This window comes from Calonectris borealis, chromosome 16 (genome assembly GCF_964195595.1).
Source record: "Calonectris borealis chromosome 16, bCalBor7.hap1.2, whole genome shotgun sequence".
NCBI lineage: Eukaryota > Metazoa > Chordata > Aves > Procellariiformes > Procellariidae > Calonectris > Calonectris borealis.
Genome location: NC_134327.1, coordinates 19,650,859 through 19,677,067, shown reverse-complemented (window position 1 = coordinate 19,677,067; position 26,209 = coordinate 19,650,859). Strand labels below are relative to the sequence as shown.

General features: G+C 58.5%; 1 protein-coding gene across 3 annotated transcripts in view; it reads right to left on the bottom strand.

The window, feature by feature from the left end:
* Positions 1-26,209, bottom strand: part of ABCA3 (ATP binding cassette subfamily A member 3) — a 31,135-nt gene that overhangs the window by 2,220 nt on the left and 2,706 nt on the right. For 2 of the 3 annotated variants that reach the window (XM_075165772.1, XM_075165773.1), the window contains exons 2-30: positions 23,699-23,800; positions 19,670-19,934; positions 18,985-19,112; positions 18,713-18,878; positions 16,998-17,257; positions 16,149-16,265; positions 15,467-15,587; positions 14,735-14,908; positions 13,900-14,081; positions 12,540-12,686; positions 12,058-12,187; positions 11,111-11,265; positions 10,105-10,260; positions 9,557-9,767; positions 9,107-9,257; positions 8,490-8,588; positions 8,097-8,289; positions 6,923-7,226; positions 6,314-6,587; positions 5,514-5,718; positions 4,798-5,017; positions 4,392-4,550; positions 3,715-3,887; positions 3,285-3,419; positions 2,959-3,153; positions 1,852-2,039; positions 1,576-1,746; positions 1,151-1,338; positions 969-1,042 (exon numbers count right to left, since the gene is read on the bottom strand). In XM_075165772.1, the coding sequence (XP_075021873.1) occupies positions 969-1,042; positions 1,151-1,338; positions 1,576-1,746; positions 1,852-2,039; positions 2,959-3,153; positions 3,285-3,419; positions 3,715-3,887; positions 4,392-4,550; positions 4,798-5,017; positions 5,514-5,718; positions 6,314-6,587; positions 6,923-7,226; positions 8,097-8,289; positions 8,490-8,588; positions 9,107-9,257; positions 9,557-9,767; positions 10,105-10,260; positions 11,111-11,265; positions 12,058-12,187; positions 12,540-12,686; positions 13,900-14,081; positions 14,735-14,908; positions 15,467-15,587; positions 16,149-16,265; positions 16,998-17,257; positions 18,713-18,878; positions 18,985-19,112; positions 19,670-19,934; positions 23,699-23,752 (4,995 nt within the window). In that variant the 5' untranslated portion in view covers positions 23,753-23,800. The remainder of the gene's footprint in view (positions 1-968; positions 1,043-1,150; positions 1,339-1,575; positions 1,747-1,851; positions 2,040-2,958; positions 3,154-3,284; positions 3,420-3,714; positions 3,888-4,391; positions 4,551-4,797; positions 5,018-5,513; positions 5,719-6,313; positions 6,588-6,922; positions 7,227-8,096; positions 8,290-8,489; positions 8,589-9,106; positions 9,258-9,556; positions 9,768-10,104; positions 10,261-11,110; positions 11,266-12,057; positions 12,188-12,539; positions 12,687-13,899; positions 14,082-14,734; positions 14,909-15,466; positions 15,588-16,148; positions 16,266-16,997; positions 17,258-18,712; positions 18,879-18,984; positions 19,113-19,669; positions 19,935-23,698; positions 23,801-26,209) is intronic. The other variant, XM_075165774.1, reaches the window with a different exon arrangement.

Genomic DNA, 26,209 nt, shown 5'->3' with positions numbered 1-26,209 from the left:
TTACTATATATTCTACACCATACACTATATTATATACTCTATATAGAGAGCATTCAGAGCGTATAGAGTATACATATATATGTATACTATCTGTATAAGTATACAGATATATAAAAAACTATATACACTATATACAGAGTATATATATACAGATATATACAAAACCCCTACATATATACTTACATACTGTATATAAAAACTCTGTATACTACATATATCTGTATACTATATATATTTATATAGAGAGAGTATATAACTATGTGTATATACTATACATATAACTATGTATACTGTATACAGATAGTTACATACTCTCTCCCTATACATTTTTTTTATCTACATCCCTGGGCTGGGATCCAACAGGGTCCGCAGCTTGGTGAAGCCCATGCCCGTAGCCCCGGGCGGGACGGCGCCGGTCCCTGCCGGCGGCAGCAGAAGCCGGGGTGCCCAGCCCTTGGGCCGCGGGGCAGCGCAGAGAGCAGAGGGGTGCTGGGGGTCGATGCTGTGCCCACCAGCGCCCTGCCCCCAGCAGGGAGAGGCGGGGTGGGAAGGACACAACTACAAACACATCCCTTCCAGCCCCTCCAGAGCCTTCATGACATCTTCTGAGAGGTACAAACAAAGGCAAAATCAGGTCCTGCCGCCCAGGGAGACCCCGCTTCCCCGCCGGAGCGCTGCGGCCAGGGCAGCCGTGCGGGGGTGGGATGGGGCGGTCCCGGCGCCTGGGTGTCGCACACTGACCGTACCTGCGGGTGACCTGTTTGGGCCAGGAGGTGGGAAAGGGTCAGGGGGAAAACCACTTTTTAATTAGCTTGTTTTATATAAATCACCTGGATTTTGGACAGAGAGCGGCTCTGGAAGAAAAGGAAGAGCTGAGCGTGAAAGCAAAGCATCAAGAGCGTGCGAAGGGGCAGGAATAGGGCTGCCCCTCCAGCGCAGGGGTGGGACGTGCTCCAGCGCCCTCTTACCTGCGCCCAGCTGAGGTTCTTGTTGGTCAAGTGATAATGCACCATGCCCTGGTGCTCGTGTTTCAGGACACTGCCTGGGAGAGACGAGCAAGGAGAGGCTCTGAGTTAGGAAACGCGCTGCAGCTCACGAGCAAGCACCCTGCCCTCCCCTGGAGAGCACCCGCTCCGGCAGCTCACGGTACCTGGGAAAGTCTTCTCCACGAAGGCCTTGAAGACCTGCAGCTCACCCTCCTCCTCGCTCCGCGTTTTGGCCAGCAAGGTGTAGCCGCTGCCGAACTTGCTCTTCAGGTGCTGGGGGCTGCCCAGGCATTTGAACTGCCCGTTGACCATGATGGCCAGCCGCGTGCACAGCGCCTCGCACTCCTCCATGCTGCGGGGCAGGAGAGGACTTGTTCAGCGGGGCAAGCAGCACCGAGGCAAAACAGCAGAAGCTTCTGGAAAGGGGCTGGAGGTGGATTGTCTCCTCTCCGGGTTTTTGGAGGAGGGAGATTTGGGTGGAGCCAGCCCATCCACCAGGCTCTGGAGGTGGGTCCCATCCCCTGGACCCCACCACCCTCCTGGCCGCTCCCCGATCTCTCAGGCCAAGCCCTGCCCGGACAAGTGTCACCTGTGGGAGGTGAAGATGATGGATTTGCCACACTCCCGCGTCCGCGTCACTGCGTCCCAGAGCAAACGTCGGGCCACGGGGTCCATGCCGGTGGAGGGCTCATCCAGGAAGATCACGGGGGGACCACCGATGAGCGCAATGCCAGCGCTCAGCTTCCGCTTGTTACCACCGCTGCCGAAGGAGACGGGGATGGGGACAGAGACCCAATATGAGCACAGGGAGAGCTCCGCAAGACGAGGCGCAGAGGGCATGGGGTGTCTCCACATCTCCCCTCACCTGTAGGTCCTCACGAGCTTGTCGGCGTGGGGCTCCAGGAGCAGCCCTCTCAGCATGTTCTCCACGCAGCTGCCGATGTAGCGCTCGGGGATGCCCCGCAGCCGGGCGTACATGCTCAGGGTCTCGCGGCCCGTCATGTGGTCCAGGAGGGCATCGAACTGCGGGCAGTAGCCGATCCGCTGCTGGACCTTGGGGCAAGAGGAACCCAATGGCGATTAGCTCACAGGCGGGTCTCGGCAAGGTGTCCAAGCCAGAAGGTGCCTTGGCACCCATGGGGCTTTGTTGCACCTCTGCAAGTTTTTTGCTCAAAGCGATGGGGACTGAGCTGCAGCTCCGAAACCGCAGGTGAAACGAGAGGGAAATTCCCCCGTCGCTGGAGCGGCCGGTCTGGCGGGGATGGACACAGGCAGCGCGCCTCGGGATGGCAACCGCGTGCTCTCACGCTGCGTTTCCCAAGCTGGTTCCTCATTGTGAGGGGCCGTTTGAGATGGCCCAGGCTCTCAGGAGAAGGAAAGCACTGGGGGGTCTGTGCCTTCCCCACATCCTGGTCCCCTGTGGGGACAAGAGCCCAACAGAAGGCAGAGTCCCAGGGGGGGAAGCCAGGAGGGCATTCAGGGCAGACCCTCCCCATGTTCTCCTTGCCTGACGTTGTCTGGGGTTGACAGTGGTAGAGGTATCCAGGGACTGAACTGAAAGCCTGGTCCCTGCTCATTTCTTGCTTTTCCAAAGGGAGTGGGCAATTCCCAGCAAGGAGACCTCTAGCAGGGTCTGGAAAGGTTCGACCCTCTTGTGTTAGAGAGACCGTCATCCGACTGTGATCACTGACTCGCATTTCTCACATTTCCAACTACGGAGCTAAACCCTTTGATGAAGGGTTTGCCTCCCTCGCAAGGTTTGGCTTCCATTTGTTTCACATCTGTCATCCCAGTGGAGAGGGGCCAGATAACAGAGAGCTGGGCCAGACAAGGACGCAACGTCCCCGAGATATTACCTGCACCCCTGGCAACTGCAACCGTGTCCTCCTCAGAGGCACCTGCAAGGTGGCCCAGCCCAGGCAGACGCAGGACTGTTTCTAACGCTGCCCTCCGCCCCTGCAGCCCTCGATACCTTCTTGATGTTGGCCAGAATGCTGTGGCCATCCACAAAGGCGTCCCCTGATGTGATGCTCTCGTCACCAGTCAGCATCTTGAAGGTGGTGGTTTTGCCCGCTCCATTGAAGCCAAGAAGGCCAAAGCATTCCCCTTTGCTGACCGCTAAGGAGATCCTGTCCACCGCCAGCAGGGACTCCCGGCTGTCGTAGACCTGGTGGAGACCAACACACAAGCCACGCCGGTCACCGCCCGATGGCAAGGCAAGCGGTGGCTTTACCAGCCCCGTGAGGACCACGGCTCAGCTGGCAGCAGGATGCTCAGGAAGGGCCATGCTCTCCTCACCTTGGTGAGCTCCTTGATGACCAGAGGGCTGCTGAGGGATGACAGCAATTCTGGTGGCGACTCCAAAACCTTCTTCCTCTCATCTGCCACGTCCCGGTCCTCTGGCAGCACAGACACCCTGTTCAGCAGTGCCACCTAAACACGGGGGAGAAAAAACGCTCTTTGCCACCTAGCTGCTGTGGGACAAATGGGTTCCTCCAGTGTCCCCAACCCAGGCAGGATCCATCCCTTCCATCAGCCACCTCTGGGGATGCCTCGCTCCCTTTGCCAACCCATACACTCAACAGGATCGGCCCCTCCAAGCAACCTGCTCCAGGGATGCTCCCCGGGAAGATGATTTAGGTGAAGAGAGCCTGTCTCCAGCTCGCAGGGACTCCTGGGCTTGGTTTGGAGGGCACCTTACTTCTCCCTCCCATACGCTTCAGCTCACCCATTTGCGCCGCCTGCAGATGCCACAGACCAAAGTTCTCAGTCTCCAGAGAAGGTTTGTCTCAATGAGGAAAAGGAGGAAGAGGAAGGAGAAACCCTGGATGGTCAAGGAGGTCAGGTATCGTCCAATCCCAGGTGCCTCCCAGGAAAAATAGTTCATCTGATAACTGATATCTGAGCAGGGATGGAACAAAATCAAGACTTGGGTCAATCCACACCCTGGGGAGGGGCAGATAAGCTCCAGAGAAAGCTGTGAGCCCAAAGCTTTGCCAGCCTCATCTCCAGCCCAGCCCACACTGGCTCCCTGCCCACAGCTCTTTCTAACGCTTCCCACAAGAGGATTCAGGTCTGGAGGGGATCTGGCAGAAGATGCCCATTGGAGGCACGCAGAGGAGATCAAGTCACTCTGGGACTGGGATTTCTTTACTTGTCTGTGAAACTTTCCCTAGCCCACGTTTTCCTCCAAATCATTAGTAAGGAAAAGATTCCTTAATTGGATCACCTATGAGTGTCAAAGGCTGCCCGGTTTTTGCTTTAAAGTGGTACCTGGAGCTACTGCCCAGGGTTAGAGGCCCCACGATACTGCCCAGCTCCACCACCCACCCCACAGAGACCCCCCCAGTGCAGCTATGGTGGGATGGCCAGGATGGGCAGGTGAGGACCAACACAGAGACTCACTGAATGCCTTGCAGATGAAGATGGCTTCAACGGAGGAGGTACAAAACTGAATGAACTCGTAATTCTGGTAGAAGTCACTGATGCATTGGCCCAAGCAGTAATTGGGTAAGATGAGAAAGACTTTATCCAGGGTTTTGGAGAGATCCACCAAGCCCAGCTCTGAAAGAGGAGCACAGGAGGATCAACAGATTGGAGTTAGCTGGTTTTAGAGAAAGACCCTGATAAATTCCAAGTTCAGAAGAAAAACCAACAGTTTTTGTCACGTTTAATGGGTGAGAATGGACTGTCATTGGGGTTTTTTGCTAGTGTGGGGACAGCCCTGGGATGCAAGAGTCCCCTTGGGGGCTGGATCTTCTTGGTGACGGCAGGGTGTGGTGCTGGGCAGGCACAGACGGAAGCGACCCACCTGGGATGCTCATGATGGTGACTGCGAGGAAGGTGGCCGTGCCTGAGAGGATGTTGAAGATGGTGAGACGGGTGTAGGCCGTGGCTGCCACCGAGAAGAAGAAGCTGAGGAGGTACATGAGGGGGATGATGGCCCAGCCATAAAGGAGGAAGATCAACATCACATCAACCAGGTGGCTGTCTTGGGTGAAGGCTTGCACGTCAAAGGCTTGGAATATCACCTGAGGCACACCAATGCGAGGAGAATGCACATTTGTCTGGACCACAAGCGATGTCTCCTTGTCTCAGCAGCCCAGGCAGCACGGGAACGGCAGCACCGCACCGACCCGGATACCCCCTCGCAGATGGTTCCTGCCAGCAGCCCACGCCTGTCCCCAAGGGAAGCCCTCTTTCTGCAGACTGGGACGCAGAAGGGCAGATCTGGAGAATTTCTCTCCATGCTCCCACGTATTTGAGATTTTCTAGTGCCCACACCCAAGCGTTCAGGTGCCAGGGGCTGCAGTCAACCGACCCAACCGGCTGGTTGGCCATGGCCCAGCTCCCAGCAGGACCAAGGGACAGCTTTCTTGCTGGTCCTTTCTATTAACTGAGACAATGCCAGTGGCCTCATCCTTTTCCCTGCACCCACACACATCCCAGCTCTCCCAGAGCAGCAGCACCCAGAGCTCCCACCCAAGGGGAGGACAGGAGGGTATCGGGGTGTCAGGGGTGACTCACCAGCATCAGAGCACAAGGGATGAGGAAGTTGATGATGTCCCAGAGAAGGGCAGAAAGCCAGAAGTTGACCACGTAGACGCCGCTGACAAACTGGACGTGCTTGGCTTTGATGGCCCGCTCGCTGACCAGCAGCAGAGCGAAGGTGCTGGCGAGCGAGGCCATGCCGTACAGCAAGTTGATGGCAATGGCGAACCCGGTCTGGCCTCTGCGGGGAGAGCAGCGGGGCAGGTTAGGACAGGGACAGCTTGACAAACCAACGCCAAGGCTACGCGGGGACAGCACACCCACACCGTGCTTCTTGTGGAGGCTACGCTCACCCAGGAAGCCAGCGTGCAGAAGAAACACCCCACAATAAAAGCGCACCTCAGTAGGATGAGCACCTCCCACGCACAGCCCACCTAGCCCACCACAAATCTCCACCCTGCCTTTGCGAGGTCCCGCGCGCGTCCCCTCTGGTACAGGTGAGGTTCAGAGACCCTGGATGCAGGACTTCGTGAAGTGGGCGGCCATACGGCCCCCTCTGCTCTGAACACCCGGGGAAAACCAACCCCAACCAGCATCTAGTGGGGAATACCCAACCCCTGGGGTATGTGCATGGGGTGACGTGGCTGCCAGGCTCTGGCAGGTAAGCCATCTACACAGCTTTGCTCTCCTGACCTCCCGAGTACAACCACAGCTACGTCTGGGTCTGAGAAGCTCCAGCCTGGCTCCTCTGCTGACTCCAGTACAACCAAGCCAATCCGCACCCACGGAATCCACGAGCCCTAGCAGGAAAGCAAGCACCGTGCCATCAGACGTACTCCATGAGCTGGTCTTTGGCCTTCTCGGTGATGTTGCGGGGCTGAGGGTAGTTGGTGACCGTGATGGAGGCGTTGGGGCCCGCCAGTACTCTGAAGACAGCGTTGTCGGCCAGCATAAGGGCTGTGGCGGGGGAGTGATATGCCTGGTTGTTGAAGAGCGCGGTGACCACCGTGCGGTTCCCGGCTCCTTCGAAGGAGGCGGCTGCGATGTAGTGCTCGTTGAAGGCTCCCCCTTCCTCAGAGGCTCTTGAGATGAGGTACTCCTCCAGGCCACCTGCCAAACACCACGGCTGTTATAAGCAGGCTCACATGAGAGCTAACTGGGGCCAACTGGAAAAGACCCCAAGCAGCCGCAGCCCTGGTGGCCCACCCTAGCCCCGATGATGGCCACAAACGCAGGGTTATGGAGAAAACAGCTCTGCTTGGGTGAAGAGGGGTCCTGCCAACTGTGGGACTCTCCCGTGCAGGAGAGGATACAAGGGGACACATCAGATACACCGCAGCTGGGACCCGCGCCACCCACACCGAGGGCCCTGGCAAGAGGAGCCCGTGGCTCCTGCACACCCCGCCGGGCATCGCCTGCTCCACGGGTGCTCCGTGAACCCTCACCCAGCACCTCCAGCGGTGACTGACGCTGGGCGTCCAGCAGCTCCACGTACTGCTCCGCCAACCTCTGCGACAGACCCGCGGCGTCCGAGACGCAGAAAGGCACGATGGTCTGGCCGTAGGGCTCCAGCGTCAGCCTCAGCAGGGAGGAGTCCCTGGGTCCCGGGAAGGTCTTGGCCACGATGAGGGCAAAGGCAGTGAAGATCAGAGGCACAAGGAACTGCGCTGCCACCATCTTCCAGTTGCGCCAGCTGTACATGGCTCGCTTCATGAACATGGCGTAGAACTGCTGGCAGCACAGGTAGAACTGGGAAGGGAGAAGTCAGGTCAACGCGAGCCTTGTGGACAACCCCGCCGGCCACATGACCCCACGCAGCTGATGGGGGGAACGACCCCAAAACCACCTCCCCGTCCTGCACGTAGCCCCCGAGCCCGCAGCAGAGCCTCCTCTCCAGCCAAGCCTGTAAAGGCATTAGCAGGGCAGCTGCTTGACTCCAGCACAGCAGGTCAGCCCATCAAACTCCACGGCTTCCCAACGGGATGCAGTCACTTTGGGATCTCAAGTGTTAAAAGCACCTTCAGCCATGACCTTTACCTTCCTCCACCTCTCAGCATTTGAGGTTCGCAAACAGGATTACTGCAACACGGCTGCGTGCCAAAGCGCCCGGGCTGAGACGCCTGGGAGCTCCCCGCCCGGCCTCTGCAAGCACCTTCTTTGCTTTTTAAACCCTGAAACATCTTTCTCCTCTTCTGCTTTGAGACGTGCCCTTGAGAAGCGCAGGGAAATTTATCACAGGTGCACAGGCAGCGGGCCGTGAAGGGCTGCCAGGGATCTGAGACACGAGCCTAGCGAGGGACGGAAGATGTTTTTTCTCATCTCCCTGCTGGAAATCCCAAGTGATGTAGCAACGGCAGGTGAAAACCACTTTAGATCACTGGGACACCTTCAAGAGCACCTCTGTAGACCTCAAGCTTAACATGAAGAGGATGGTAGTGACCACTCCCAACAACCCTAAAAATAATTTGCCCTAAAGATGCGGAGTCCAATTTGACCTTCCAATTTGATCTTCCAAACCACAAGGAACAAAACCAGCCATGGGGGAGGCTCCACCTGGTAACCCCGCTCCAGAAAACCCCCTCTCCCCGTTCCTGCTGCACCGACACCCCCAGCACTCACCCCGGTGTTGAGCTTGATGCTGGAGCAGTCCTCCGTAATGAGCGCCCCGCTGTCATCCGTCATATCTGTCATGCCGCTCAGGCTGCTGGAGTCATCCATGGCCCAGTCGTTGGAGCGTCTCTCGTGCTGGTACTGGAGAGCAGGCAGCTGGATGGCTTGGATGTCCATGCTGGAGTCCACAAGCTTCCCAACCCTGCGCCAGGAGGGAAAGCGGGTGATGAAATACAGACCCAGGTAGGATCAAAGCTGTTCTGAGCTGGGGAAGCCAAACCTGAGAGAAAAAACCCAACACGTGCCCCGCAGAGCCGTGTAGGACACTGCCGTCACCGAAGCACACGGGGACTGGTCATCACCAGATGACGCCCCACCGGGGCCAGCCTCCCTCCCGCCTACCTCAGGAAGACTTCCTCCATGGTGGTGACCGAGGCGCCGTAGCTGGCGATGCCCAGCTCCTCCCGCTTCTGCTCCAGCTCCGTGAACAGGGCCTCAAACCTGAAAGGAGAAGCGAGGCGTTAGATGCTGACACTCATGAGAGGGGGCACTCAGAGGCTGAGACCCTCTGGGCATCGGTCCTGCAGCTGGTTTGAGTCCTGCAGCCTGCTCCGGGGCTGCCTAAGCAGCCCACCCTCCCCAAGAGCAGCTTCTGGGCTCCATCTTCTGCTCTTTCTTGCCACAGGCAGCCTCCATATATTTGATTTCGGAGCCAAACCAGCCTGCGTCGTTCGTGCCACCCTCCACGCCTGCCGTCACCAGCTACCAACAACCAGCGCTGTCTCGCGTAGTTGCTGCCTGGGCAGCGACACGGTGGGCATGGGGGCACGAGAGCGATGTGCCAGCAGACACAGGGGAGGACGGCGGTGAAAGGAGGAACCGAACCCGCTTTTCCAAGACCAGCGCTGATGCAGAGAGCGGCTCCCCTTTCCAGCAAGCCCGTGACGACAGTGTGTGCCCCAGTGCGTGCAGACAAGGGGACCCACCCGGGGAGGGCAAGCAGGGGACGACGCCGTTACCTGTGCGTGCTCTCCTTGGGCAGGATGAAGGACAGCTCTGCCCCGGCATTGCTCTCCATGGTGGCGTTGGGCACGTACTGACAGATGAGGCGGGAGATCTCCCCCAGGTTACAGTAGGGCTCCTTCACCATCACCATGTGATATCCCGCCCCTGGGCAGAGCCGCAAGAGAAGGGAGAGGAGGGTGAATCACAGCCCAGCCTGGCCCTGGGGTGCTGGAGCAGAGAGGGGTGCTAAGGCACCGCAGAGCCCTGATGGCTTTGCCTGGGCTATGGACACGATGCAGGAGCAAGTGTGGGGATGGGCCTCAGAAGAGGCAGAACAGCACGACGGGGAGCAAGCAGCCATCAGACAAGGAGCAAGGGGTCCCCTTCCCTGCCCTATATCCCCCCTCCTGCTCCTCCCTGGCAAGGAGAAGACATCGAGCATGGCCTGCCTGCTCCTCCCTTACCGTATTTACGCTTGAGGAAGAGTGAGGAGCCGCAGCACTGCAGCTCGCCCTTGGCCATGATAGCTATGCGGTCCCCCAGCAGGTCAGCCTCATCCATGAAGTGGGTGGTCAGCAGGATGGTGCGGTTGCTCCTCTGCTGCTGCAGGAGGTCCCACGTGGCCCTGCGAGAGGCTGGGTCCATCCCTGACGTTGGCTCATCCAGCATCACCACCTGCACACAGGAGACGACGGCTGGTCAAAAAGGGCTGGGAGAGGCACCGCAGCACAGGAGGGGGCAACCCCAGGGCCCAGAAGGAGCCTTGACCTCGCAACATGCAGGCGATGATCTTGCTCGGGGGAGCAGCTACCAGGCAGCAGAGCTGCCCTGCAGCCTCAGGGCATTGTCCTCAGAGTTGTCCCCCTTTGGGGGGATGCTCCTGCCCCCTCCTCGCTGTCCCTGCATCTCCCACTGCCTCACCACAGGTGAGGAACAACCTCAGGGCCACCAGAAGGACCTACGCTGGCCCCAGGGAGAAAGGTTCAAGGTAAGCCCCACTGAAGATGCTTGCCTTGGAGTCCCCAATGAGGGCGATGCCAATGGAGAGCTTGCGCTTCATGCCGCCGGAGAGCGCCTTGGTCAGAGAGCGGCGCTTGTCCTCCAGGTTGAGGATCCTCAGGATGTGGTTGATCTCCTCGGGGCACTTGGAGGGTGGGTACCCCTTCAGCTGCCAGACAGGGCAGGGGTAAGTGAATCTGGCAAAGACGCTTCCCACTACATCAGCCACCGGCTGCTAAACCCCACCACCCTCCTTCCTCCACAGCCAGGCAGGAAAGTGGGGAAGAACAGAGATGGACTCCTGCCCAACGCTGAAGGAGTTGGCACAGCTGACGTGGGGGTTTCCGTGGAGCCATGCGCCCGCGACCCCCCACTCCTCCATCAGCCAAGCAGGGAGCTCCTGCCTGCAGATGAGGTGGAAAGAGGAGGCAAGGGCTCTTCTGCTTATCATAGAGTCATGGAATGGTTTGGGTTGGAAGGGACCTTTAAAGGTCATCTAGTCCAACCCCCTGCCGTGGGCAGGGACATCTTCCACCAGATCAGGTTGCTCAGAGCCACATCCCACCTGACCTGGAATGTTCCCAGGGATGGGGCATCGACCACCTCTCTGGGCAACCTGTGCCAGTGTCTCACCACCCTTATCGTAACAAATTTCTTCCTTATCTCTAGTCTAAATCTCCCCTCTTTTAGTTTAAAACCATTCCCCTTGTCCTGTCACAACAGGCCCTGCTAAAAACTCTGTCCCCATCTTTCTTATAAACCCCTTTAAGTACTGAAAGGCCGCAATAAGGTCTCCCCGGAGCCTTCTCTTCTCCAGGCTGAACCACCCCAACTCTCTCAGCCTTTCCTCATAGAAGAGGTGTTCCACCCTCTCGTCATTTCTGTGGCCTCCTCTGGACCCACCTGATGGATCTCACCATGCTTTCCCAGCCTCAGGAAGCCACAGGGTGGCTGCAGGGTGCCCCCCCAGGGCTGGCTCCCCGGGGTCCAGCAGTGCTCCCCCCAAGCACCGTGCTCACCCCTGCATAGAAGTGGAGGTGCTCTTCCACCGTCATGTTGTCGAAAAGGACGTCGTGCTGGGGACACAGGCCCAGGCTGTGGCGGATCAGGACCATGTCCTGGGAGATCTCGTAGCCGTTGATGTACGCCTGCCCGCCCGACGGAGAGTGCAGACCTGGGAGGAGCGGGACGCAGCGGCTGAGGATAACCCCAGGTGGCAAAGAGCCGGCAGAAAGGTGGGGGTCCTGCAGACCCCCACACGCAGCTTTCTGCCAGAAGTCGGAGCGAGCCTGTCTCTTGCTCAGGCTGGGGCATGGCAGCTTTCTCCTGGGTGGGCTGCGTGGCATCCATAGGCAGGAGCGGACCTGGCAGTGCTGCCAGCGCGGGCGGGCAAGCGGTGAAGCGGCAGGCAAGGCTGGGTCTCAGCCCGGCAGAGGCCCAGGCGAGGCCAGCGCAGACCTCCAGGGAAGGTCCCGTGAGCACCCTGGGCTGGCAGGAGCAGCACAGAGTGACAGAGAAGAGGGAAGAAAGGACCATCAAAGGTCACCATGTCCACCGTGCCAAAATAGGCTGCCCAGAGCTCAGCAGCTCGGGAATGATGAAGACCAGTTCTTGGCCCGTGCCCTCTCTGCCTTATCATGACAAAGCCTACAAAGACCCATCTTACAGCGGGTCCTTTCTTGCCCAGGGCTCTCCAACGCAAAGTCTGGCTGTCATTTCCCCTGCTGGCTGATCCCACTCTCGAGGAGGGCTGAGCAGGGACCCCCACCTCCCTCCATCTCCCCGGGCAGCGACGTGCCTCTCGCTACCCCTGCATCCCTGGCCAACAGCTCAGTGAACCGAAGTGCTCCAGGGAAGAGCAAAAACCCCTCCCCGGCCTCAGAGATGGGGTTCACTCCTCGTTGCAAGTCAAGCCATCAGCCCTTCCCTGCCACGTGCCAGCCCGACAGCAGGAGACGGCTCCTACCTGTGAGCATGGACAGAGTGGTGGTCTTCCCAGCTCCGTTGTGTCCCAACAGGACGGTGATCTGCCCTTCATACATGTTCACCGTTAAGTCCTTGACTGCTTCTTTCATCTTGTTTCCCACTTTGAAGACCTGCGGAGATCACGTTAACCAGCTGATGCTGCACTCGAGGAAAGCGCTCTCAGATCTTCCCCCTCCGCTCCCACCCGGCAGTCAAAGCCCGTGACGCTCACGTGGTGTCGGCATTAGGCAGCAGGTCTAATTCAGGTTAAATATAGATGTCACTGCACCTGCAAGTACCTGACACTTCAGCCTGCAACAAAATGCAGCCAGCTCTGGGGAAGAGCCTTCCCTGCCCTACAGCAGCCAAGCGACACAGCCCTGGGCGAGGAGGGCAGCGAAATGAGAAGGAAGCTGCCTGCAGGCAGCAGTTTTTACAAAAACAACGTTAGGAGGTGTTTGTGCTGTGCCGGGCAGTCGATACCTTGGAAAGGTGCTTTATTTTGATTCCTGACACGAGGTCGGCAGGTTCCTCCTCAATGTACTGGCTCTTCAGGGCTTTCTCGGGGTCTTCCTCCTCCTCCTTTTCTTTTCCCACCACAGTCCTGGGGCGCCCGCACCAGTACGAGGGCTGATGGAAGAAGGCAGAGAGAGAGAAACTCAGGCACAGGCAGAGACCCCGCCAGCCTTGTCCACCCTCCTCCTCCCACATAGATGCCTCCCAGGGATCTGCAAGACCACTCTCCTCAGCCTGGGAATTGCCAACCAGCACATCTTCAGCGGGGAGGTCAGGCAGAGGATGAAACTGCTCCTCCTGCCCTGCTGCCTTCCCCCGGTTCTCCCTTACAGCAGGATTGTCCGTGATTACACAGGCAGCTTTTCCCCGTCTTCATTCCCATGGAAAAGGTCAGTACTTCAATGAGAAGCAAAACTGCTCAGGCAGAAGCACCCTGCCTAGACGAGCCCACGCAGTGGAGGATCACCCCCTCCAAAAACCCTGACAGACACTAAATAGAAAAAGCCTGGGGTTCAGCTGCTGCACTTACAGCCTTTTTTTTGACCAGGCTCTCCGGGAATGAAAATAAGTGTTCAGGACCTTAAATCGCTGTGGAAATAGCAATTCAACAACTCCGGGACCCGAAATCAGCATCCCGCTGTGGCTTTTGGCAGACAGCTGTACCTCTGCTACCCTGGTCTAGCTGCAAGAGGGAGTGGGATGCTGGAGCAAAACCACGCTGGGATAAGGAATTCAGAGGGGAGGAGGAAAAACCTCCTGATCAAATTACAAGGGATAGGGCCACAGGATCAAAATTGATTGTGTCGCTGCGGCTTAACGAATCCTCAGCAGCCAGCTGAGCTGCAGTAACCACCGCAGCTACAGCCGCTGAAGATGATGCCAAGCATTTGACTTGGCAGAGTGAGGGCAGCTCAGCTGTCGGGGTGACAGTCACCACCCATCCCCTGGTACCAGCACGTGGGGGCTGGCAGCGGGACGCAGACCACCCCGGTCCACCCGGCTGGCAGCACTTGGGGAGTTTCAAATGACTGGATCTGGTTGCTCGCACCTGGGGCTTCTCTCCAATGCCTGGGGCACGGAGACACTCAACAACACCCTGCGCGCCAACAAGTGCCAGGACAAAGATTTAAAGCCAAGCCTTCATATTCAGTAAAAAAATACAGCTGCATCAGCCCTCACTGAGGACGTGCTGCAGACCCCTTGATTTTGGAGGCCAGATGGTGCCACCCTTGTACGTTAGTCTAGCCACCGCATAGCACAGAAGCGGGGACCATCCCCAAGAGACGCCCGTCAAGCCCGCTGGAAGGGGTGCGTAAGCAGTGCTCACCGTCAAGAAGAAGTACCACGGCTGAGGCACGCCGTACTCCCCTGGAAAGACGGCCTCCACGTACCAGGCCACCACGCCGTAGAGCGCCGAGTCCAGGAGCAGCATCCCCAGCACTTGGGCTAAGGTGAAGTTGTCGTCCACGCTGACGGGCTTCAGGAGGTCCCTCCACTGAATGCCGGTGCCTGCAACGCACACGGGGCACTGCCTACCTCTGCACCCCCAGAAGGACAGAGCGCTCTCCAAGACTGTCCTAATTCACTGCTGGGTAACGAGGAGCACACGCACGGCTCTACAATCCCTTCTCTAGATGGAGGGAAAAGACACAGCAGAAAGGGCGCTGACACCTCGAGGCTCCCCACCCCATCAAGCTTCTTCCATCGCATCCTCTGCACCTGCCCTGGGAAGAAGCAAACTCTTCTCCAGCCGTTGCCCCGCTGTCACCGCAGCCGCCGCCTTAGTGCCGCCACTTTGCAATAGCGTGGCCGCTGCTGGAACCAACGGCAAATTCTTATTAACGTAGAAATTAAAGATATATATTGGCAAGGAGGAAACGCAACGGATTCCCACCCCTTAGAACAGAATTCGCCTGGTAATTAAAGCGATGATGGCATTTTGCACAGTCCAGACTGCCAGGGGCATGGGTTCGGAGGGGCAGAGCCCTGGTGCTGATAAGACCTGTGGGAGCAATCGGCAATTAGCCCTCCTGCTCTCGTTAGGAGCAGGAAAGTGCTTCTCCCTGACTTCTTTCCACCCTTTACCCCACACACAAGCCAGTCCCAACCCACCACAAAAAAAGGCTGCCTCCTCTCCCGAGGGACGGGGGGCATTTGCTCACCTTTTCCTTCGAACATGCCTATAAGCTGCGCGCCCATGGCCATGGCCACGTTGGAGATGAGGCAGGACGCCAGCTTCTGGCTGTGGGACATCAGGTCGTAGCGGGGCGAGATGAAGAAGTAAGGGATGTAGGAGAAAAAGTAGAGGAAGCCGCCAGCGGCAGCCGCGACGTTTGCTGCCAGCACAGAGAAAAGCAGGAGGGAAAACGTCAATAACATGGGGATGCCACCGAGTATTTCTCACCAGCTCTCCATCCATGGAGATTCCAGCCTTTTGCACCAAGGGTGGTTACAGGGGGGCAGGACGAGGACTTGCCCAAGTCCCCCGGCGAGGCAGGAGCAGCGCCGGACCCCGACCCCGCGGTGGGCAGCTGCAGAAGCGCCCTGCCCATCCCAGACCAGAGCGCCCTGGGGCCAAGACAGCCAGGTGATGCCCTAATGCATGCGCTTGTCCGGTTTGGGAAGCGACAGTACACGCATCCCTTCCCACGCACCGTGGGGGAAATGCAGCCAAAAAAGGGAAGAAAGGCCCCCCCTCCGCGTGTCGAAGCAATTTATCCAACGCAGAGCCCTGTGCAACCTCACGTAACTCTGGAGTTGAGCAGGATGGACCGATGACCTCCAGAGCTGCCTCCCAACCAAAACTAACCAAATATTTTACAGCACGAGGCCCCTAACACCCCCCTCAGCCCTGCGGGTCAGCAATGCAAGGAGGCAGCCGGGGAGGGACTCACCTCTCGAGAAGAAGGTGCTCACCATGAAGTTGAAGGAGATGGAGGAGATGGAGAAGATGGCGAGGAAGGTGAACACCAGCGTGGGGTCGCTGTTGGTGAGCACCGCTCCCTGCTCGCTCACCTACCGAGAAAATCTGGTTACGCCCAGAGCTGCAGGCACGTGTGGGCAGCCGAGACCTGATGTTCTCCATGGGTTAAAGACAAACTGAGAGACGGGTGAGAACGCCCAAGCCCTCCTAGACCACTCCAGAGGGAAGAAATATGGGTCGCCCTTGTGGGACGCAGGGCCTAAGAGGCCTTGCTCAGCATCCAGGCAGCCACCTCCTGCTTCTGGTGTGGGCACGAGCAGAGAGGAGAGCTCAAGTCCCTCCAAGGGCACGCCGGGCTGCAGGAGTGGGGTGGCCCTGCTCTGCATGCGACTGCCTGGGCCTCCCCGCTGCCCGTGGGGCTCCCACCCCTCGCCCCCTCCCGGGGGGGTCACCCCTGCCGTGAAAGGCAGCTGTGGGGGGCGGCTCTGCCACCCAGCTCTGGAAAAGGCCAACTCCAGCCCCCACTACGCAGGTGGAGGAGTCCTGAGATACCAGGACGGTCCAGCCCACGGCAGAGGAGCCGTGTCACCCCTGGGCCCTGCCAGCACAGAGCTTCTGGCCTGCGCAATGGTGGCCGGGGGAAAGACGCTCACCTTGACACAGAAGAGCACGGTGACGAAAAACACGGAGACCAGGAGGAAGAGGAAGAACATGAGGAACCAGGCGCTCCAGTGCAACCAGTTGCTGAGGCCCATCATGTGCATGTACTCCTGCGGGGAGGTCACGCCGTCACCCAGGGCTGCACCCACACTTCCCGGGCATGGCCGGGGCGAGGCGGAGGCCCTGCTCAGGGTGACGGTGGTGGTGGCTTTGCCCTGCAGCACTGGCGAGGGAGGTGGCAGCCCCAGGTCCCACCGAAGTGGTCCTGCATCACACAGTGTCCCCCGCCTCCCCGGAGAGGGCTGCCACCGCCGCAGGAGGACACCTCCCCAAAGAGCTGCGCTGAACCCAAAACCACAGCAGCTGAGGCCAGCAGGGCCACCACGGTCACCCGGCAGCGGGGCAGGACAACCCAAAGCCCCGGGGAAGCCAAGCCCTGCTGTCGCAACCACCGCATCAGCCGAGCTCCAACCGCCCCCACAACCCAACTCAGACACACGGGTTTCTGCATTCAGAAGACCAAAGTCTTGCTTCCCACAGGCTGAACTCTTGAATCTACAGAACTCTTGAATCCACAAGTGTTGCCCTCTCTCCAAGCCACCTTCCAGTCCAGCAGAAACACCAGCCCTTCGGTCCAGCAGCCTTGGCTGGAGAGCCGAGCCGCGTCCCGGCGGCAGGATTAGCGACATTCCTCCCTGGGGCTTGCTAATCTGCTGCCATCCCCACCTCCTGCTCGCTGGCTCCAAACCCAACGGGGATTTTGTTCCTAATTTAAAGGCAGCATCTGATGGGAAACGCCGCAGAGGGAGGGGAGCACCCAGACGTCCCACCACTCGCGTTACCTTCAGCTTCTTCTCCTTCTCGTGCACGACGGCGCGGACGATGTTGAGCGAGGTGTAGGTGAAGCTGAGCATGAGCAGCAGGGGCAGCTGGTTCTGGATGGCGAGGAGGAAGAGGTCGTTGACGTACGCCGGGTAGGGGAAGCGCTGCACCACCACCGTGATGTTCTCCAGCAGGCTGGTGGAGCTGGCGTTGGCGTGGTACTGCATGATGGCTCTGTCCACCGCATGCTGCACCGCCAGGAAACCTTCTCGGATATAGCCTGCACGGCAAAAACGAGACGGGGGAATCGAGACGGGTCTGGGATTTGGAGGGAGGCAGAAGGGGAGAAACAGCCTTTGCGGGAGGGGTTGCTTGGGAAGAAGAACAGGAAGAGCTTGTAGGAAAACAAGAAAAAAACAAGAAGAAAAAGAGCTGGTAGGAAAAGCAAAATAAACATCACTATCGACACGCTGCCGCAGACACAGAGGGGCTCGGGAAGGATTTAAACCTCTCATAATCATCACTTCAAAGCAGCAGGCAGGAAAACTCAACCTGAACCGCAGTCGCCCTTCTGCAGGCTCGGCTTTATTTTTGTAAGGGGGGAGATTCTCCACCATCGTTAACCACCACCGATGCCGCTGAGCTTGTATTTCGTCCCTTTTTTTTTGTAAACCAAGAGAATACGGGATACTACGCAGGTTTTGGTGAGGAAGAATATATCCCGTTACTCACACATTTGACTTAAATTTTTGTGCATTAGAAAACAGTGAAAGATTTTAAATTCTCAACTAGTTTATTTTTATATGGGATTTCTGCCACGTGTTACTTGAATGGAAACTCAAATTCTGCTTACAAAGCTCCAGAGGAGCATTTTGAAAGTTAGTTCCTTAAAATGACCTAGACAGAGAAGGAAAAACTAAGAATATGAGATCATAAACAACATTTTGTATTAACTAATTTACTAAACAAACACTAGCGAGGGAATTGATCCGGGCTCCTGGTCACCCCGTCCTGCAGAACATTTGAGCCAGCAGACACCGTCCTCTCGCGCTCAGGTTTATTTACACTGCGTGAGCAGAACCCGTTCGCCAGCTTTCTCGGCCTCTCAATCTCTTCCCTGACGCCGCTATTGAACGACGGGAGGAGAAACCCAACCGAGGGAAATATCCTCTTGCAGCCACAGAGGAAGCTCCCAAAAAATCAAGTCCGAAGGCAGCGCCAGCTCCAGCGACGTCCCCGCTGCCTCCTACTCGGTCAGTGGTTTGGCTTCCCTTAAAAACCTACGCTCAAACCACAGAATTGCTCTATTTACTTTTAAAGTATTTAAGCAGCATGATAAACGCTGAGCGGCTTGGACCCTGAAATAAATTTTCCATTAAAAATGTCAAAGGAAAAAAAAAAAAATTAAATTTAAAAAAATTCACGTAAGCAAAATTTATTCTTATCCGACCCCGCTCAGCAGAGGTACCCAGAGGCCAGCAGCGCCCAGGACGTCACAGGATAAAATTTAAATAAATATTATAAATAATAAATATAATAAATATTAAAAATATTTAAATAAAGTTAAATTACTTTTTAAGATTAATGCGTTTTAATTCATTTTTCCAATTAAACTATTTATTTAAAAGCTCAGAGCCTCAGTGAATCTCTGGAAGGAGCCGAGCTGCTGTACAGAAAATGACACCCGTCCCTCTGGCCGTGAGATTGCCCGCGGCAGCGGGGAGGCGGCCCTCACCCGGCGTCCCCCCGTCGGCAAACTTGGCCTCCCGGGGCCCGGGCAGCTGGAAGAGCGGGAAGAGGTAGCTGGTGTGCCAGTCCCGGTCCAGGTTGGGGTTCAGACCCGTCTGCTCGCTCCGCGGCGCGTTCCTGGGGCTGTACTTGAAGCGCAGCTCATAGTCGACCTGGGGGAGCACACAAGGGCGTCGCAGGGGGAGCGACGGGGCGACAGCTGGGTGCAGAGGGCGATGCCGGCCCCCCCGCCTCCTCGGCCCCCCCGGCTGCGCTCACCTGGAGGGGCAGCGGGGCCGCGCTCTGATGGAAGCGGTGCTTGAAGACGACGGCGGCCAGCACGCTGCCCGAGCGGTTGTCCGACCTGACGTACTCCTCGAAGTCCCTCTCCGAGGCGAAGCCCTGAGCTGCGGAGGGGGAGAGACGGCGATGCAGGCGCCGAGCACGGCAACTCAACGCCGGCTGATGCCCAGCCGTCACCGCAAACATCATTTTGGTCCAGGACAGGAGGGACGCGCTCCAGCCAGGGCTGGGGAACACCGCTGCTGCCGGACACGGGGGATTTACGTGGGATGCTGCTGCACCCACCACGGGGCCCCCAGACGACTCCTCCTCCTCGAGAGCAGGAGTCAGCTCTCCTTTCAGAGAAAATCCTAACGTTATCTTCAGTTGGGAACATGAAGCGCTAAAATTTTCTGTGTGACAAGATTTCCAAAAATACTTTGTCTCGGGGAAGCGACAGCCACGTTCTTTAACTATTTTAGGGCAATATTTTTCTAGACGGAAACCGCAACAAAACGCGACCAAAAATCAAAACAAAATCTTTTCCTTTTAGCGAAACGAAAATAAAACCATTGCCTTCAAGTTCTGATAAAATTGACGCATCCCTGGAATAGAGCATCAGGATTCCTCACATCTGCACCGATCTCTGGGGTGGAAGCCGCAGCCCCCGGCCCCTGCCCACCTCGGATGCTGACGGGCAAAGCTCTCTCCACCGCCTCGGCAATGCTCCTGACGGCGCTGCTGTTGGAGGGGACGTACGCCAGCTCCCAGGGGTTGCTGGGGTGCCGGCGGTAGAAGAAGCCCGGCAGGTCATCCACGGACTCGGGGGGGTAGAGGGTGGCGTTGGGGTGGCTGATGGAGTGCACCCGGTGCCGCAGCGCTATCAGGATGGCGGCGAAGAGCAGCGGCAGGCAGATTTCGATGACTGTCACCAAGATCTGCCGTTTCTGCAGGAAATATTAAAAAAACCCAAAAGTAAACACCGAAGGCAGATCAAACACAGTAACGAGGTTCAGGGCGTGCAAATGCCACGTAGCAGAAGCGTTCTTGCATTTCCCAAGGTTTCACAACCCGGGTTTTTCCGGAGCCCAGGAACGACACTGCACCGGTTCCCGCATCCTTCAGGACCTTCCAGCCGAGGTCTCCCCTTCCCTAAGCACCGCCCCGTCTCAACCCACCCTCCTTTAGAGCCTTCCCCACCACGCTTTGAATGAGCTGAGCTGGTCGTTTGCCCTTTCCCCGTGCAACGGGGCTCTGCCCGGGAGCGGGCAGCACTCGGGGCTTGCCTGTACCACTCCTGCAGGCACGCGCAGCGATGCACCTCCTGCGAAGAGGGCCCGTGCCTGGGACCAGCCACAGCGGGAGAGCGAAGAGAAGAGCTTTCACCAAAGCAGAGCAACCTTGCCCAACGCTTACAGGGCTGGGAGCTAAAAATACTGTAACCGAATGAAAGGCTGGGACGAGCAAGCAGCGGGGAGGCAAAGCAGAGCAAAGCTAACGCAGTCAGTGAAGATTTTTCTGCCGGAGCTTAGCGGCTGCAGGCAGCGGGACACGGGCTCTGTGTCCCAGCCGGGATGGCCACAGGCATCGGTGCCCTCGCGCAGCACGAAGAACATACACACGAGCTCAGCCGTCACCCCAAGGCCCGTCTGCACTAAATGCGGTGGCTCATTTATTATTTTTAATTGAGGTTCAAGCAACCGGATAATGAACTCAAGTCCGCTGAACGCACTCGGGCAGCCAAGCCAGAGCACGACCCTCCAGCGGTTTCCCCCAGGGCTACCTCTCCTGCAAACTTCCCACTAGCTACTAACACCCACCACTGACCCAGGTTAATTAGTCTCCAATCCCGATTAATTAGCATTTAAAACTCTGCTCGTCCCAGGGGAACTGGGGTCATCTCTGACCGGAGGGGCAGGGGCAACAGCGGTCCCGACCAGTGCCACGCACGCCCACGTCCCTGCAGCGCGACCCTCCTGATCTGTTTTTCGGCAGGAACCGGGACGCGCTGCTGACCGATGGATTTATGCTTCTGAAGTCACCGCAGAGGTCACGCTGGCTTGCAGGGAGGGCAGCGGCGAGCACCGGGCTGCTCCCACTGAAGCTGCATCACCCAGCTGGGGCGGGGGTGGGAGAGGGCGGCAGCACCCAGCGCTCGGCCGGGCACGCCACGTCCCGCCACGGGCAGCAGCCGGGCAGGTCCAGGTAGGAGAGGTGGAATCTGGACCCAGCCGCCTTATTTCCGCCTGCAAACCGAGCTGCCTTCCCCCGAGCCCAGCCCAGGCGCCAGCGCAGCGCAGCACGCCAAACCTCAATCGCTGCAGCGGCAGCTAACGAGAGGTCCCCGGGAGCAGCTCTGGGCGCAGGGGTTCACGGCTGCTCACTTGGAGCACGTGCCCAGAGCAGAAGCAGCGGCATTAACCTCTTCTGAGGGCTCTGGCTAGGACAGGCTTTACCAGACCAGGGGGGTTTTCTGCCCTTCACCTCCTCCGGGCTGGAAAGAAGAACACCAAACGCACAAGAGGAGCACCAAGAGGTTTATTCTCACAACTTTGCCGTCTCAGCAATTGGGTTTTATCCGACGGCGCAACATCTCTGCACACTCTGCTGTTAAACCTCCTCCTGCCCGGCCCCACAGCCCGGATCACGGCAGGGCGCAGCGATGGGCTGCGGTGCTGTTGAAAACACCCCGGCAGGCGCCGGGCGCCCGTACGGGGCGAGCACGCTGCAGGCAGGGTACGGCTGCCTGCTCTCCTGCCTGCACCCACCACGAGCTGGAGGCAGCACCTCGGCCGCCACAAAAGCTCCTTCAGCTCTGCAAACACCAAGCATCGAGCTGTGCTGACCATGGAGTTATACCTCCCGTCCCCCTGCAGAGTGGAAAAAGGGGTTCTTTTTTAAATGGGGGGGAAAAAAAAGGCAGCAAGCGGGGCATGCTAAGGTGGGCAGAGTCTCCGGTGGGGCAGGAACGGAGCCCTGAGCACAGACCAGCCCAGGTCTCCCGGGAAGGGGACAGTCCGCCCTGCAGCAGCCGGGGTAAACTGGCTCTCGGCCAGTTTGGCAGGAGGGGACACACGGGCTTAGGGCCACGCAGCCGCTCCCCACACCGCCCCCGCTCTCAGCACCCACTGCCAAAAGCCAAAAGCCCCTCTCCGGGCTTCCCCTGGGAGGAGCTGCCCGCTCCGACCGCAGCCGGGGATGAGCCACTGCTGCGGCCAGCCCCGGCAGCACGGCCAGGGAAGAAGGAGCCTTTCCGAAGGCCACACTCATAAAAGCGAACGTTGCAGATGTCTGATGGTTTTATAATGCAGCTCTGGCAGACCAGCTGCCTCCCGCTGATTTACTATCGTATTAACCCTCTCTCAGTCTCCTGGGCTGTCTCCAGAATGGTTGCCTGGCTCCCTGAACTTGCAGGCTAATACACATTTACCACCGCAGGCTTTCGCTGCCGCAGAAGTCATTTAAGCTGCCGTATTCCAGAGGTGACAGGGATACTCATCCATAATCGCTACCTCCGCCCGGCCAGGGCTGCCCCAGCTTTAAGCAAGCCACGTGTCCCAGCACCCATCTTCACCCCGGGGTGGTGATGGCTTGGGAGCTCTGCGTTTCATCGGGAGCACATTTTTTTGGTAGAGGGGAGCAAAGGCTCCAGGTGGTATTCTGGCACGGTAGATCCCAGTCAAGCTTGTGGCCTCAGAAAACAGGACAAGGGGTGCCCCCGCCCCAGAGCACGCCCAGAAGAAGATATTATTCCCCTGCAGAGGGGATGGGGGATTGTCCTACCCGTGTCTGGGGTGTACAAGGGGGGATTCACAGGGCTGCCATCACGCACAGCCACGGAGCACGCTCCTGACTGCACGTCAGACCTGCTGCCGGTCCCTTCGGTCACGTCCAAGCCCTGCTGCCTGCTCCCTGCCCTGCCGGAAGGCGCAGGCAGCCCAGCCAGCCCTTCCCTCTTCCTTTTGTTTATTTTCAAAGCCACGTCCTGCTGATCTGCAGAAGGATAACTGAAATCACAAAGCCAGGCTGTGGCGATCTCCGCTCCCTCCTCTTTCACCGCCCTCTGCCAGGGCCGGCTCTGGGTCCCAGCGGAGCTGCAGTTTCCACCCAGCAGCGCCCGCACGCTGCCCACCGACGCTGCAGCAGCAGGGGAGCCGGTCAGCAGGGCAAGGAGGCCTCGAGGTCCCGAAATCCTTCATCACTAGCCAGCTGCCACGCAGCCAGTTGGGCTGGGGACAGATGCCAGGACAATGGTAGCTTAATTTTTTAAGACCCCCCCCCCCCCAAAAGCTGCTTCTGAGGGTTGTAGAAAGTAATGGAGGGGGGAAAAAAAAAAAATCTTGGCCCTGGTGGGTTTAGAGGCACCGTGCAGCAATCGCCACCTCCAGAGGCGGCCGTGTAACAAGACAGCTGAAGAACCCCACCGCCGCGCAGGAGGGTGCGTGGGTTATCCCCGCGAGGCGGGGGAGCTGGACTCGTGGCCGGGCTGCGGAAGGAGGGGACAGGGACCACTGAGCACGCAGCCCTGCCCGTTTCTCCCCAGCACAAAAGCAGGACGACACCACGTGCACAAACAGCTCCGTTTTCCTCCAGGAAATGCCTTGGGCTCACGGTGAAGGTTTGCTGGAGAACGAAGACCCCGGGCAAGCTCTGACGTACCCACATTTAGGGGCGACAGAGGCAGCCCCCCGAGAGCGCGGCGCCAGCCTACCTGCAGGATGTAGTTCTTCCAGAGCAGCAGCCCAAACTGCCTGAGAACAACCATCCTCCCATCAGAAGGGGACCGCCGCCGCCGCCGCCGCTCCGCAGGACCCTGGAAGAGGAAAGAGAGCCGTGAAGGCCGGGCGCTGGCGGACCTGGGCGGCAGGAGGGCAGCATCCCGCATCCCGCCTGCCCGCGACCCAAGGGCAGCTCTTTCCAGCCTGATGTCGCAACAGCCGGCTCGGCCCCAAATGGGGGAAAACAACTGTCGTGCTCCCTCTCCAAGGGTCGTTACTGACCCGTAAGAGCCAGAGCTCGGGGTTTCTGGAGCGACCCGTTCCCGGTCATCAGGATGACCCGAGCCACAAGAGAGGGAGGCCGCTGCTCAGAAAGCCAACCCGCGAGCGCCAGCGGTCCTTCACCCAGCGGCAGGAGGGAACAGCTTTCCTTAAGCAGTGGGAGCACCAGGTTACAGAACTGCAAACGCTGGCCCGAGGAAGGCCACCAAACTCCTCGCAGCCCATTGTTTTAGGACTGGTGAAGATTTCAAGTTGTGCCTCCGCCTCCTGCAACGTGAAGGGTCGGTTTTGCCACGTTCACGGCGCTTTCCCAGCAGAAACTCTCCTCGGAGAGGCGAGGATGAGAAAAGGGCAGGGAAGCGGAAGGGAAGGTCGGCGCTCGGGGACGATGCACTCGAGGACGATACACCCACATCCTCCCCCTCTTTTAGGAAGCATCTGCCATCCCTCCAAGTCGTTTTTGTCTCCATTTGCAGCGGCGTTTCCTGACGAAGCATTGCCGTCCCACCAGGGGCACGCTCGCAGCGAGTCACCCAGCAGCGTGGCACGGAGAAGAGGCAGCCCCGGCACAAGCAGAGCCGCCCGCCCACGCTGCCAGGCGCAGGGCAGCCTCCGGCCGAGCAGCCCCTCAGCCTCCGAGCGCGGCAGAACCCTCTTCCCGCAGCGACGGGGCCAACCCAGGTCACAGCAGCGCCCATCAGCCCTGCCGCACCCCCCAGGAGCGGGCAGCTGCCAGGTTCACCTCCGAGAGCCTCTGCTCCAGACCCTGGCAGCACCCAAAGCCTCTGCAGAGACAAGGACGGGCACGTTCCCTTCCAGCAGCCCCCCGGAGATCCTCAACAGCACATTCTCCAGTCCCGGTTGGGACGGCATCAGCTCCTCAGACCCAGCCGGCACCCACCAACCTCAACAGAGAATTTAGGGTGCTGCAGTGAGCGGAGGGGGGGGGCTGGCGACCCAGCCTGCCCAACGTCCGCTCCCAGACCGGTGACTGGTAAATGCACATTGCGGGCAGAGCACCGACAGCTGGGAGCAACTGAGCTGCAGCGAGAGCAAGCCAAAAACCACGTAGGTCTGCGGACAAAGCAACAAGCATCCATCTCCCCAGCCTGCCCTACGCAACCACCTCCCTGAGCCCTCCTGGCTCGGCACGCACCTTCCCAGCCCCAAACCAACACCCAGGTGCGTTCTCAGAGCAAAAAACCACCTTCTTTTTGCCACTCCACGCGCAGAAGTCAGATTCCCGCAACAGCAAGAGACATCTGTGCTCGAGCATCCTGCTCTGGGACCCAGAAGAGGTCCACTCCTGCAGCCCCGAAAAGCCCTGCCAGACACCCCAGAAAAGCCTCTCAGACACCCCCGGAGCGGCAAGCGGGGAAGGAACAGCAAAGGGGACTTTGCAAAGGTGGCTGCTGCCAGATTTCAGCTTAAACACCTTCAAGCTCATCACAAAGCGCCCTGTCTCCAGCTGGTCTCCGGTCCACACGTGCCCTGGCAGAAATGCCACCGGACTGCCCTAGGACCCCTGTAGTTGGTCCCCCAGCCCCACGTGCCCACATACCGCACACGGCAGGATCCGACACACCTCCAAACGAGTCCCCCGGGAGCAGAAACCTTCCTCCCACGCTCGCTTGGAGGGAATCCAGAACAAATCAAGGGAATCAAACTTTTTTGCTCGTTTTAAAGAAGACAAAAGCGACAGGTCAGGCTGGCCCTCGCAGGGATCCCACCTCCTGCTCCCGCGTCTCTCCTGGCTGCTCGCCCCGCCGCACCCTCAAATGCAAGCTGGACCCCCCCCAACCGCCCACGCAGGTCTTACGTCTGCCATCGGGGCCGGTACGTCGCTGAGAAAATGTCAAGCAGCTCTTGGGTAACACAAACACTACACAAAGGCAGAAAACTTCATTACTGCCAATACATTTTTTTCCAAGCTTTTAAGGGTCCCAAGAAAACCCGTACTGGACCTTTCGCTCGCTGGAGAGTGAGAGAAGGAAGAAGTTCAGTTACAACAGAGCTACTCTTACCAGATTTGAGAGCAAAAAAGGCTTTCCAGGCTCTGGGCACCCACAGAAATTATTTTTTTCCCAATGCAGAAGGGAAAGCCTTTTTTGGAAGGTGCTGCCTGGATCGGCCCCGAGATGCTCGTGACCACAGGCAGGGGCCCCGTCCGCCCCCTGCCCGCGTCTGGGACCACTTTGGCAGGAAAGGAGGGTTCAAGACGA